The sequence below is a fragment of the Mauremys mutica genome, chromosome 3, assembly GCF_020497125.1.
Source record: "Mauremys mutica isolate MM-2020 ecotype Southern chromosome 3, ASM2049712v1, whole genome shotgun sequence".
NCBI classification, from domain to species: Eukaryota; Metazoa; Chordata; order Testudines; family Geoemydidae; genus Mauremys; species Mauremys mutica.
The window spans coordinates 156,660,964-156,675,830 of NC_059074.1; the positions used below are offsets into that span (position 1 = coordinate 156,660,964).

The window sequence follows — 14,867 nt, forward strand, 5'->3', positions numbered from 1 at the left end:
CTGATAGAGAACATAGAGGCAGACACTTGGGCACAGGATGCCTTCTAAGGCTTGATCCCCAGTTGGAGGAGAATTCCCTATACTGGCCTCCAGATAACGTCCTTAACACTTCTGGCTGAAGCCTTCATTGGGCACTGCCAGAGTTACCGTGTATTTAAACTGTTTCCTGGGTAACTGCAAAGGCACGTTTTCATTTTTAGAGTGTGTTCTGTCAACACGTGTATATATATATATATATATATATGCACAATGATTATAAACGGTTAGTACATTCAAGTGCTATAAACTCAGACAACAGCACGTATGGTATTATGCCCTACTACAAGCCATTAATGACTGAATCCAGTTATTTTCTGAGCAAATGCAAAGACCCTTCTTATAAGCCAGCTCCATTTATCAATCACATAGAAGTGGCATGTGTTTCCTTGCACTAAGATAGCTGAATTCCAGGGAAACCTAACTGTTTCTGTAACTCAAGTTACAGGAGTATTTGTTTAACATAGCAGAATAATCAATGCCTAGGACTAAGGGTAGCTATCTCTAGTTCAAAGTAACAAAGAAATATAATTATGTGGGCCATGCTCTAACTACAGCATAAATCACACAGCCAGAAACATTGGTGCTGACAGTGTACTTGTGGCACAATGAAACCAATATAGGAGAATTAGAATTAAGGCTCCACATGCCACTTTTTTGCAGGGGTCACTTTGTATGATGTATCTATAGGCTTCAGAATAGCAAAAAAGAGACCAAATAAAACTTTGATTTCTGAATTTCACTGCTTTGAAGAGTTTAAAGCCTCTTATTATTAATGCAAAGTTGCTTTCTGTATTTTTAAACTTAAAAACTAACTTGTAAGCTAAGGAAAGAGGTTTACTACATCTATCAACGGAAGGGTTTTTTCACCCTTAAACACCGGAAGTTTTTGCTAGGTCTTAACTTAAAGAAGTATCTGCAGCATTATCCCTGCAAATCAGACTGAGGGGAAAAAAGTAGGCAGTATAGTATTTCAACTTAGACAATAATGCTAAGTATACAAATTCACCATAATGAAGTAGTTAGGGTTTAATCTCATGTTTGCAGTAATGCAGGCAAAGATCACTGTTGAACACACACACTTCATATTTTTACACACTTGGAGCAATGAAAGAGATGGTGCAGTTACAGCTACCAGAGCAAAACCAATGGAGTCAGGGAAAATAAGAGATTGATTTTTAACATGGTGTCCTTCTAATACAAGTTTAAAGAAAACTATCTGGGTGAGAGGAAGAGGAGTTCATGAAATGGTTCTGTTACCATACCATAAAACAATGTGGGTGATAAGACAACTTATTTTGGAAGACTTATTAATTTTGAAATTAACAGAGAAGTTAAAGTTACAAATGGAAATCATATATTGCTCAATGTGCCCTCATCCTCCACAGCTAAATATATCAATGAGTAAATATGACCAGTTCCCCTTTGTTAGTTTTAGCTGGAAAAGAGATAGTGGGCCAAATTTGCTGCTGACAAACCACCACTGATTTCTATGGGATTACATCCACTTGTGCCTGCAAGAAATTTAACCCTACCACCCCTAAGTGCACTGTCTGCCATTTGAAAATTCAAAGGCCTCAGTGATGTACCCTTGTCCTGAGCTGCAGAAGGGCAATTTACTGGAAGCAAGGAATACAATCAGGTACTCCTTCATTCAGCTAAAGAGACATGGTGAGATCACTTTTACAAAGAGGTGGGGAGGAATGTGACAAAAGTGTTTAAAATAATCAGTGTTACACTTTCCTGTACAATATTTGTAGGGTATCTAATCAGAAGCCACCACACTAAATAGCTCCAGAGTCCACTATGAAGCAAGATTTGAAAGAGGGCTCCAAATCTCCTACTAGACTAAATCCCATTACAAACATCAAAAAGTAGATCATATGAAGGAAAAGGGCTTATCCACACATGGCTAAATTGGAAATAAGTTTGCTTGCTTAACTGTACACAGGGAATACAGAGTATTCCTGGTATGCTTTTTTTTTTTTTTGGTTGGGGGGGGAGGGAAAGACTAAGACCCATAATAATGCCCTGGAGAGCTTACATTCTAACTTGATCAAAATCCGGTCACAACTGAGGTGCATGAAGAGGGAAGAACATCAGTGCTAAGAAGGCCACCAACGAGTGAAGGCTGACAGAAGTGAGTCTCAAACAAGCTCAGTGCTCAGGAGAGCACATAAAACTCTTATTCTGGAAGGGATGTGGAAAGCAGAAGTCAATGAGGCTATCAGGGCAAGTAGAGGAAAGCATGGATGAGAACAACAATAAAAAAGGAACAACAGGTAATCAGGAAGAAAAGAAACAAAGATTATTTATTTTAATAAGAGCAAGTGAGGGACCCAGGAAGAGAACAGACAGAAGTTGTTAAACTGAAAAGGGGGGGGGGGGAAGCACATCATAGTTGCCACACTGGGTTGAAGAGGGTTTGGCTGTTACTGAGTAGAGGGACCAAACTTTTGTGAACACCCACTGCAGCAAGCAGGTTTTGTTCTACAAGGACTCTGTTCCACTAGGACTCCACCTACACTACTAAAAAGACTGTGCTAGCAAATGCTCAATGTAAAACTTTCTTAAGGAGTGGCTTCAGCCTCAGCTTTTCAGAAGCCATTTAAAACCACATTGTACCCTGCCTATGCCATTGTCAGGACAGGCAGGCAGACACTACTACACTTTGCATCTAAAGTATTGACAAACTGGGCCTGTTTTTATGGTAGCAGGTTTATGAGCCTGGCTAGAATAGGATCTGTGGCTGGCTGACAGACATCAACCATGGGTTATTTTCCTAGTATAGACAGGGCAACAGTGTTTGAGTTAGTTAACCTTTTACAGCTTAATGTATCTCTGGAAAGAGTCCCACAGCTCTTAATATCGGGGAAGGCAGAATGCTGTTGATGAGGCTGGAATCAAGTCACTCTAGGGTATATAAACAAGGTGAACATGGTAGGGTTTTTTTGTTTTTAAGCTACATAGCACACCAGTGAGTAATCTGCTCTCCTGCTACTGCACAGAATTTCAAACCCAGCTGAAACTTTGCAAGCTAAATCAAGGAATATAGCAGAACACGGCATGCTATTAGGAACATGCAGGGAGCCAAAATATATTTTAACTGTTTCTTCGGAGGAGTTGTTGCAACATTTTAATGAAGATTTAAGGCAAGTACCACACAAGAAGTGTGCAGTTATAACAAGGCACTCCCTCAGAGTGTATGGTGAGGCATAGGATCAAAGTCCAGCTGTATAACCACTGGACAAGAGCCATTATCAGATACAATTTAGATTCTTGCATTTATACCAGCCGCTCCACAATTAAATAAAAAAAGAATGAATCAACTGGTCAACTTCTGACCCCTATGTGGTTCTTCTACTAGATACCGATAGTCAATGCTTGTGAAAGACTTGACAGACTGGGACCACGTCCACATTACAGGCACTAAAGCAGCATAACTATGGCCATGTAGCTATGCCACTGCAGCCCTGTAGTGTAGAGATAGCACTACAGCAACAGAAGAGATTTTTCTGTCACTGTAGAAACTCCACCTCCACAAGTGACAGTAGCATTCTGTCAACCTAGCTCCATCTACACAGGGGATTAGGGCAGCACTGCTCTGGAGCTCAGGGGTGTCAATTTTTCACACCCCTGAGCACAGTAGCTATGTCACCATAATTTTTTAAATGTAGACCAGACCTGGGTCTATATTACAGTTTTTTTCCAAACTTACCATCATTGCAGCCACTGTTATCTAATCCAAACAAGAAGAGACTAGGGATGCTGGAAGCTAATCTATGATAGTCTCCCCAATGGCAACCAGCTTTGGAACTCCACTAGTGGTGGCAGCAGTAGGTATTTTAGAGAAAAGTGCTAACAGAGACAATGCACAGGCAGTAGTTTTATCAATAAACTCCGTGTGTGACCATGAAGTAAGTGCAGCGGGCTACAGTCTGGAAATGAAGAATACCAAGCTCTTATAGAGCGCTTTTCATCAAGATTATTTCTACTTCCCCTTGTACATTTGATCCCATGTCCACGCTTACATACTACACTAGTAGCAGTTTCATTTACAGCCTCTTCAAGTTTTGCCCCCCTACTCCCTTCCCATGCCCCCACAGCAGAACACCAGGCCCTCATTAGAAGTGTGTTCTCATTAACAGGCTTTCTTGTGTCCAGACTCACCCAAATCTCAGCTGAGCAGGGAGCACAACAAACAGTAACATTTAAGGGGGAGTGGCCATTTCCTCTTCAAGAAAGGAATCAAATCAGTCAATAAAAGAGCAGGATTTTACATAATAGACTAAAACCCCCAACAACAAGGTTTGTTTAAAGAACTGACTGGTTGTATAGCCAACAAGTCAATTCTATTTTAGGAGTCATGGTATATTTGCAGGGTGGCCCTGACATACAATTTAATTAACCTGTAGAGTCTCAGAGAACATTTTTGTAAACATCCTTGCACAAATTTACCAGTGACATTTAAAACTGAAGCAACATCAAATACAGCCAGCACTCAATCTTCTTCCCAAAATTTTCAAGATTAGTGCTCATTTTGACTAGTACTGGCTGATTAGGAAGCCTGCACAAGCAGTTTTCCCCATACATGGTTTGAAATACAATATAAGTGTTTAAAAAAAAGTCTGATGCTGGCTTTGGACAATCTGAGCGGGTGTGCTGTCTACCTTATTTTAGGCACAGATACATCAGTGCAAAATGAATGTTCTAGACTGATGGTTTTATTTACTTCATTCTGATTAGGTCAGACATTGTCTGGAGAAATGCAAAACCTTAGTCATGGTCCACGTGCCTGGAATTGATTAAACCTCTTTCTACCCCGGTCAGGGATCTAGAAATAATTCACTTGCATCAATTAAGATACTAATGTGAGACTGCATTATAGGCCACTTGCTGCACTCAGTACATCCTGAAACACTGCAGGTACCCTGCTAATGCAACTTCTACAGCCCAAATTCTACTCTCAGTTCCACTGGTGTAATTTATTTGATTTTGGTGGGACAGCAGGTGTGTAAATCAACACAGAATTTGGCCCATGCATCACAAACATTTGTCTCCCGAGTTCAAAGTTTCGCACTGGGAAGACACATGAACAGTTCTGTGCTTCTATCATTCTAGTCAAGATTTTAAAATAGACTATTTTGCAAAGATAAAATTTGATGCTATTCTCAGTTTCTCTAGGAATCCATAAAACAAGTTGCACGAAGCTCACACATCAGTTGGGCCCTGCAGTAGCAGGACCCCAGCACCTGAAATCTGGACCAGTCATGCCTCAAGCGTTGATTCCTTCCATTAAGGAGGACTGACCTCACCTTCCAACTGGCCTCATATACAGTAACTCCTCAAAGTCATCCTGGTTAACGTTGTTACGTTGCTGATCAATTAGGGAACATGCTCATTTAAAGTTGTGCAATGCTCCCTTCTAACGTTGTTTGGCAGCCACTTGCTTTGCCCACTGCTTGCAGGAAGAGCAGCCCGTTGCAGCTAGCTGGTGGGGGCTTGGAACCAGGGTGGACCGGCAGCCCCCCCATCATCTCCCTGCTCCCCTAAGTTCCAGGCTATCCATCAGCAGTTCAGCTGTCCCTCCCCCCACTGCCATGTGCTGCTCCTGCCCTCTGCCTTGGAGCTGCTCCCAGCGTGAGGGTGGGCTAATGTTAGGGTGTCTCCCTCCCCCTTGCTCCATACAGAGCAAGGAGGGGGGACGGATGGAGAGAGACAGAGAGAGCTTGGGGCAGCAGCTGCTGTCTCAACTTCCTGATCCACTTAAGAAGACAATGCACTTAAGAGTGGGTCAGCTTACTTAATGGGGCAGTGTGTGTCTGTTTGTCTGCTATGCTGTTTCCCCTCCCTCATGTTCGTGCTGCCTTGTGAGAGAGGCTACATTAACAACATGTTAACCCTTAAGGGCTCAGCCAAGTGCTAGTTCATTGTTTAGCAGTAAAGCATTCCCTGGAATATATCCCTCCCTCTTCCACCCTCTAACTTCACCACCTCAACAAAGCTTCACAATGATCATAGCTGTGAACAGTATTAAAATTGTTTGTTTAAAACATATACTGTGTGTATATCTATATAATATATAGTTTTTTGTCTGGTGAAAAAAAATTTCCCTGGAACGTAACCCCTTCCATTTACATTAATTCTTAGGGGGGGAAACTGGATTCACTTAACATCATTTCGCTTAAAGTCACATTTTTCAGGAACATAACTACAACGTTAAGCGAGGAGTTATTGTACTGTAATTGTATGTTTATCAACAAGACCATTTCTACTGTTTCCTATTTCAACAGCCAGAACTTAACCACACATTTGAGGAAGTCATGCTGCCTCCTTCCCCCCCCCACCCCAAAACTTTGTTTATCTAGAAAATGAACCACCACCACCACCAAGAAAGCAGTCCTTAACACAATCATGAAATAGCAATTCTGCTGAGAACATGCCACAGGCTCTGTTGTGCTATTGCATAGCGAGGCCAATAATTTAATTTCTCAAGCAATTAGTCTATCCCTATAAGTCTTAGAAAGGATTATTGTGTATCAACTGTCTAGTTCCCTACCCAGTAACTATAATTTCTAGCACATTGAAGTGGTTTATCATTTTAAACAGGCACTGCCAATTTAAAAAAAACAAACACTCTGGTCTAAAAGTCTTTCTATCTAGGTAGTTATATGGCCCCATCCTGTCACTGTAGTACCTAGGCACCTACTACTGTTGTAGGGAGCACCAAAGATTAGGAAAAAACCCAACATTTTTTCCTATTTCTTCAGTTTGTGAACTTAGCACTCGCTGAAATATATAGTCTTTCACACTTGCTGCTGTAAAGGAAGCTAAAGCTCCAATTCTGTAAACATATACGTCTAACTTTACTGAATGAGTTCAGTGGGACTACTCACATGATTAAAGTTAACATGATTAAAGGTACACTCGGTCTTGCAAACATGTGTGTTTCATCAGTTCCCCTTGTTTTTTTGGCTCTTTCATGCAGCAACAAGGAAGAGAATACATTCAAAAAATTGGAGAGTATCACTGCAAAACCATGTAGATTTGAAGGGGGACCCAGGAGTAGCACCTGAAACTATTTATCCCATTTTCTGACACTGACCAGATTTCAAGTTATGTCCCTTCAGTAACATTTAAGGCAAAGTTATACAAAAATGAAGATTTTATTCTACATTAGTCAGTTATGCATCCTAGAATTTAAGAGAACAATAGGGTGCCCTGAGAGAGAGGCCCGAGCCTTGGAAAACGTCACGGTTCCGGCGGCGTCCGGTAAGCTCTTGCAATTTACAGCCCAAAATAACATATCCCTTTTATAAACCACTGCTGATTGAAACAAAAATGGAACAATTCCAAATGAAAGACAGTTTCAAGAGAAAGATCTGTTTACTGAGCCCAGGAGCTCCGTTTCAAATAAAACTAAGAGCACAAACCTCTCTCATAAAAATTGCTTAACAATCCCTTGCAAATTAGTTCCATCCTGCCACAAAAATCTCTTTACCAACTACTGTTCTACTTAGGGTCTATCAAAGTTCAGTTCCCTATCTTCAGCAAACACAGAAAATTGCATATCTACAGAGCACTAAATTCCAAACATGCAGCAAAGAGCTCAGAAGGGCCATTCAAACTCCAAGTTGTGGGATACAGCCTGTAACAAAGGGATTTTTCCTTAATTAGCTGGTAATTGACTTTTGGAGGCAGTGTATTATTCTATAATCAGCTCTCTTTTGGGGGAGTTTTAACGTTGTGAAAGCACACAGAGTACTGGATGGGGATTATAAACTAATAAGTTATACACACACTTCAGAAGCAAGCCTAGAGTCCTTCAGACCCAAGAAATAAATACCCTGTAACATGAGACAATCAATAGATTGCTGAGAAAAATAGGAGCTTTTCCTCTGTGATGTGATTAATGATAATATGCCTCTGAACGTACAGTAATAACCCACCCATAGAGCAAAAAATGAACCACAGAACAGGTCAATTTGCTAGCCAAAAAAGACAGAGAGCTTCAGTGTTATGTATTAATGCCAGAATAGTTTACATATTTCGTAAGCTCTCAGACTCATAATACAATAACTAACTCCATCCCCCAAACCACAAGATCCATGGCTGTATACAGCATAGTAAATTATGGGGGAACTGAGGGGGACGCACTTTTACAGCTGGATTTTCAAGAGAATCTAAGTGATTTAGGAGCACAAGTTGCACTGAAAGCACAGCATGGGCAAGACTGCTGGAGATAGAAAGAATTAAACCAGTCTCTTCTGACAGAGTATTTACTAGTATCTCTGGGTCTCCATAGCTATCTCCTATAGCTATATACACCTCTACCCCGATATAACGCTGTCCTCAGGACCCAAAAAAAATCTTACCGCATTATAGGTGAAACCACATTATATCGAACTTGCTTTGATCTGCTGGAGTGCGCAGCCTCCCCCACCCCCGAGCACTTCTTTACCGCATTATATCTGAATTCGTGTTATATTAGGTCACGTTATATCGGGGTAGAGGTGTATTTAATAGTCTAGTTGCCCTGGGTTGTTTTTAACTGTTCCCTACTATCACCTCCCCCTCCAAAGCACTTCAAAAAGCCATCAAGATATGGATTATAATTCCTGCCTCATTAGGACTGGAGGGTCTCTTTCCTCCACAAGGAACTGTAATCTGATGCTAAGCATACATGCTTAAACCTATCTTCCCTCACCGCAAACATGCGCACAACAGAGCAAAGTATTCCATGCTCAACCAATGTAGATACTACCATCCGATTCCAAGAGAATCTTCACAACCATCCTTTTTCTTCACTTAGTCACTTGGAAACAAGTCTCCAGTCTTCAACTGCACATATGTAACCCACATTCCCTGAGCATTAAAGATCTTGTGAGGGAACCTCCCCTCTGCTATAGCCCAAGTATGCTGTAAAACCACTGTAGTGGCCGGGGGAGAACTCCCCCAGGGCAGGCATCAAGTATGAAGGCCCCTTCACAAGCTCCAGTGCAACAGTTAGGTCTACAGCAGATAGGGCTACAGGACTTCTGGTCAGTGTCACTGTCCGTAGGTAGCCTAGGATGGACTGCTTTAATTTAGAATAACCCAGGGCTGTTTACATTACACCAGGAACTATTTTGGCCCCAGGAGCAGCCCAGAATACAGAGGTTGCCAAAATGGCACAAAGCTACCTTTGTGTTCCAATGCCTCTTTCCCTGAGCCACAAGTTGTATACTGCGCCTCCAAGAAACACAGCACAGAATATCACTGCTCATTTGCCGAGACTGAAAAACTCCTGTCTTGGAATTCTAAAATATTCAAAAAGTTTGAGTTTGTAATTGTGCCTGCTCCCTTCTATGCACCCACAATCAACATAAGCTTTGCCCGTATGCATAAAACATATGATTAATTCAGATGATTGTCTCTTGTGGAAAGTCTTTATTTCCAGAGAGTTCCTTAAAAACAAAAGATATAAAGAAATTCTCATTTTGCTCTAAGCTCTCTTTCTTACTGCAATTTTTTTCTTCTAACCTTCTCACAGCCCTGATCATTATGTGTACAGGTACTCTGTCACAGTGTGCTGGGATCTGCCACACTGAAGACAATAGAAAGCTGTATGAAAGTTAGGAATACTGGATCAGGCCTCATTAGAGCATGCGAGAGCCACAGGTAGGAGATCCAGGTAAGGGATGGGAGAAGACAACACATCTGAGGAGATCCAGATACCTACCTTGTGAAACTGCTGCTGAGGTACTGTAATATCTTTTACTGGACCAATTTCTGTTGGTGAAAGAAAGCTCAAAAGCTTGTCTCTCTCACCAACAGAAATTGGTCCAATAAAAGATAAGAAAAAACAGACTGCCACCTGCCTTTAGGAGGGTTATTTTGGAGGACTGCAAGCCTAAAAAAATTCTCCTCACATTGCACACATTCAAACTCAGCTATTTTTAGTCTGCTTTTAAATACTGCAAATGAAACACTCACTACTGCATTGCATAGACTTCCAGCTTCTCTGTGCTGATTGTACATACATACAGTTCTTCTTGGCAGTAACAAAACAGAGAGACAGAGAGCTTCAGTGCTATGTATTAATACCAGAATAGTGTACATATTTTGCAAGCTCTCAGACTCATAATACAAAGTAACAAAACAAAGTGGTCAAAGGGTAAACATAAAAGGAACTCTCCTTTTCTTTTGACCTTTTCTTGTCCTTATCACACTATTTTAACAAAGCAGAAACTGCTTGCCACTTGCCCCTTGAAGGTCAGCCATTTTTCTCCTGCATATCTGAGGACAATGTACTATGAATTACTACAATCAGGTTTTATCTGAGCTTTCAAGGTTACAAAAGTCACTGCTGGTAAACACGCAGTGTAAAAGAAAAACACAGCATCTGTGACATATTAAAAGAAATTTGAGTTGTCTGCTCTGATAGTAATTCAAATCACACAATGGTAACCACATCACTTTCAGTTAAACTGTTCCTTCCATCAATCTTCTCAGAAACAGCAGCAGACAAAGAACCTGCTGTATCAAAGAAACTCAGGAAACACCACCATATTTTGTTTATACTGAGACAAACACCACTTTGTCATCAACTTTTCCATCTCAGGATATTTCTAGTCTACCTGACAATTCTTTCACCCTGAAGTCAATGGTACTCAAGCACCATGCTATGCCAAAGTAATAATTTTGAGTTCTCGGATTCAATACTTAAAACCTAATCCAATGCTCGTTGCTGGGCACTGTAAAATACTGAACAAGAACTGCATTCCAGCAAAGTTAACAGAACCTAAGAGTACAAAACACTTTCCAAAAGGCTGCTATTGAAAGGCAGCAGACTTAAGGACCCTCAGACTATCAAGTAAAAAATCACTAAAAACTTCAAGTTCTTATTTGACTATTAACAGTTTTAATTATTAAAACAAAAGAATATTTAGAATCTTTCCACATTTCTCTCAGCTTGGACCCTTTACTAGTCAGTTTCTCCTAGTTTATAGCTACTTTCACTTTCTGGTTCAACACAGGTCCCTGAATGTTGAGAGAATAGTTCCTCTACCATCCCCTTGCTGTACTTGATTGAAACAGGATGTATATTAATATCATGTTGAGATACCAAAAGAAATATACTTGTTACTACAGGCTAGTCTACACCGAAAGGTTAAGTCGATCCAGCTATGTCACTCAAGGATGTGAAAAAGCCTCACCTCTGAGAATGGCATAGTTAAGACAACTAAACGCTGGTGTAGGCAGTGCTAGCCACAGCAGCTAAGGGAAGTGGATTAACAATAGTGATAGGAGAACCCCTCCCACCACTGTAGTGAGTATCTACACTGAAACGCAACAGCAGCTGTCACCATAGCATTTTAAGTGTATACACAGCCTCAGCAGCATAGATTTCAGCAGTTTAGAATAGACCAGGGGTAGGCAACCTATGGCATGCGCGCCAAAGGCGGCACGTGAGCTGATTTTCAGTGGCACTCTCACTGCCCAGGTCCTGGCCACTGGTACGGGGGGCTCTGCATTTTAATTTAATTTTAAATGAAGCTTCTTAAACATTTTAAAAACCTTATTTACTTTACATACAACAGTTTAGTTATATATCATAAAAAGAGACCTCAAAACGTTAAAATGTATTACTGGCACGCAAAACTTTAAATTAGGGTGAATAAATGAAGACTCGGCACACCACTTCTGAAAGGTTGCCAACCCCTGGAATAGACTGTCAATAACTATTGTGAATATAGCCAGCACTTCAATCCATTTATCAGAATGTTTATAGTTCAACTAAACACTGAGCAAACAAAATCAGTCTACATCCAAATTTCTGCCCTGACCACCACCCCTGTGGGTAAGCTCAAATGCTTCTCTCTTTCACCAACAGAAGTTGGTCCAATAAAAGATATTACCTCAACCATCCTGTCTCTCTAATATTCTGGACTAACATGGATACAAAAAACAGTGCAAACAGTCTATATCCAAAACACTTTTCAAAAGGTTATCAGAAGAAAATCAGTGTAGGTCTAGTTCCTGCCTATTTTTGTAACACAAGCGAACAGATCCCTATATGAAATATAAGTTTATTTTTCTTGAAAGTTTTATAGATACTGAATGGCCTAAGTTTTCATTCACATTTTGGTCTCAAGTCACATTAAATCAACTAACAGACATCAGTACAAAGTAATTAATTTTTTACATCTCTTTGCAACTTCTTACACTGAATCATTCAGAGAAGGGATAAGTTCCTCCATCAAGTTATCAGGACCCTCAAATAGGCTGGTTTCTAAGGCTCCCTGCTACACTTATGCAGCAGGAGATGGAAGTTCAAGTTTCTATAGTGGTGACAAAGGTAATGTGCCAGAACATATACTATGTGAAGTGATAGCAGATTCTCCTCTTTCCCCATAAACAAGATGTTAGGAATTCAGGCTGAATATCTAAGCTTCTTTTAATTGGGCAACCATTCCCAACTCCCATAGGAAAAAAAAGCCATTTTTCACTGGGATCTTTACAATAAGATAATCACCCAACCCTGCTGAACACATGCAACTGAAGTCAGCACCTCACAGATAGGGCCCAAAACACAAAGATTAACCTTATAAACTAGTTATTAATACAATTTGATGGTGTGTGTGTGTATACATATAAATAAAAAATGTGTGTGTGTATATATATATATATATATATAAATAAAAATATAAAGCGTGTGTTTGTGTGTGTGTGTAAATAAAGAATGTATCATACAAAAAGCCAAATATTGAGCAAATTTTGAATTGCAAACATTACCTGTTAAGCAACATCATGCATTAAGGTTCAATATCCAAGTGTGCCCCTTTTTACCACTAGCAATCAGTCAAAAATGATAGCTTTAAACACTGTTTATGGTTATAATTCTCAGCCTCTACCTAATAAAGAGGAAAGTGATATATATATTGCTAATGCAGCACATTAACCCAGTTCTTTAATCATCGCCCTTCTAAAATGAAGAGCTCTGAACTATCATTGATTGGTGTTTGTTTTATTTTTCCAAGTGTTTCCATAAGGCAATATCAGAATCTGTTTGCTTCTACTTGGATCCATACCCAAAAGAAAAAAAAGTTTAACCCTTAGATCTCCTATTTCCATTAGGAATCTGTAACTGACATAACACCACTGCAGACTACCAGCCCCAGGGCCACTGGTACCACGTTGGATAACCCCAAAAGCAAGTCAAAATTGGCCAAGTAGCTACCACACAAAGGCTTCAAAACACCATTCATGGCACTAGTCGTACTTTATTAGGGCCCCAGTAAGGCAAAGTTTCTTTCTACACTAAAACACAGTCAATACAACCATCTAGTCTAAGAACAAGACCTTGTGTGTCCTCAAAAAGCACTGAAGTCAATGGGATTTGAGGGTGCTCAGCATCGGGAACAGAGGTCAGAGACCTGTAGGATCAGACCCCCAGGACATTCAAAGGCCCCCCCACACACACACCACACACTGAATTGTACAGGGGGCACAGGGAAGTGAGGACTGGAAAGGGCGCAGACCCACTGCAAAGCGAAGGGGGGGGGGAATCTCTCATGTCTGCAGGAGGATATTCTGTGAAACTGGAGGAATTCACGGTTTCCCACCGTGACTGTTTGCGGAGCTAGGCCATGTTCCCACTTACATTCGGCACAATGTTAAGACTCACGGACTAGGGATGTACATTACCGGCTGTGGGTCCCTCCCCCCTTTTCTGGTGTCTGCTGTTTGCAGCCTCGCGATGGTGCCACCGTTTCGGTCTTGACGGCGCTTTGCTGCTTTTACCCTCCCGGCCACGGCTCCGCACGCCGGATTTCCCCGCAGAGGCTCCCGCCTGCCGGGGGTGCACCTGGCACAGAGACCGACAGAACGAGCCGCCCCGCAGCCACGTACCCGCCGCCGCGGGCCCAGGACGCTGCGAAGCCGCAGCACGAAGGGACAGAGCCGATGGGAGGCGGCGGCGGCGGCCCGCGGCGGGAGGGCGGGGAGAGCGGCGTGAAGGGCGCCCCTGCGGCTGCAGCAGCCGGCGGGCCGCCCGGAGGAGGAAGGGGGGAGCAGCCCCGCGCTGAGCGGGCACGGCCCGGGCGCCCCCACAGGGACGGGCCTACGCAGCCCGCCCCCCAGCCCCCCGCGGAAACCCCCCGCCGAGCTGACCGGGGTGGGGCACAACTCCTCCCCCCCCACCGCCCGCGGGCCGCCCCGGAGGGAAGGGGCGACGTTCGCTTACTTGCCCCCCGCACAACGCCACGTCCGACTCCGCCGCGCGCGCGCCCGCCCGCCCAGCCGCACCACGAGGCGCGGGCCTTGTTTACCAACTTGGCGGCTCCTGGCCGGGCTCAGCCCCCCCCTGGGCCCCGCCCCCATCCCTCGCGCCCATTGGCCGCGCTGCGGCCGCCTCCTCCGCCCCTGGCGCATCGGCCTGGGGCGGAGCGCGAGGCGGCCGCGGCCATGGCGAGCGGAGCGTGCTGGGCCCGTGCGCTCCGCGTTTCCTCCAATGGGAGGAAGGGACGGGGGCAGCCCCAGCCAATGGGGAGGCAGTGCTGGCTGAACCCCCGCCCTGCTGCGGGCCTCTCGGGCAGTGGGCAGGAGGCTGCAGAGCTGCCGCCTGAGGAACTTGCCGCGTGTGGCGCCCGCAGCCCTCCCCCACCCCCCCCCAGTTCCTCAACCCCTCTGCACAGCCGCGAGCTGCTGCCGTGTGCGCGGGGCTCCCGCTCTCACCACGGCCTGCCCGTGCCACAGGCGTGGGGCCGGACAGGGGGAGCCGGGGGCTGCTGCCAGACGGTGCTGCTCCCGCTCCGCCCCCCGGGCTCTGCATTTCCGGCTACGTGTGT

The 14,867-nt window shown here is 43.3% G+C and overlaps 1 protein-coding gene across 3 annotated transcripts in view; it reads right to left on the reverse strand.

Annotated features, from left to right (window-relative positions):
• The window catches only part of COQ8A (coenzyme Q8A), a 70,369-nt gene extending 55,972 nt beyond the window's left edge, over positions 1 to 14,397 (reverse strand). The window contains exon 1 of one of the 3 annotated variants that reach the window (XM_045010043.1): positions 14,264 to 14,397. Coding sequence is in view for 1 of the 3 variants with exons in the window: in XM_045010042.1 (XP_044865977.1) it covers positions 13,706 to 13,722 (17 nt within the window). In the remaining 2 variants the exon portion in view is untranslated. Of the gene's footprint in view, positions 1 to 13,705; positions 13,749 to 14,263 lie in introns of those variants that run through there. The other 2 variants (XM_045010044.1, XM_045010042.1) reach the window with 2 other exon arrangements.
• Positions 14,398 to 14,867: the final 470 nt, after the last annotated feature.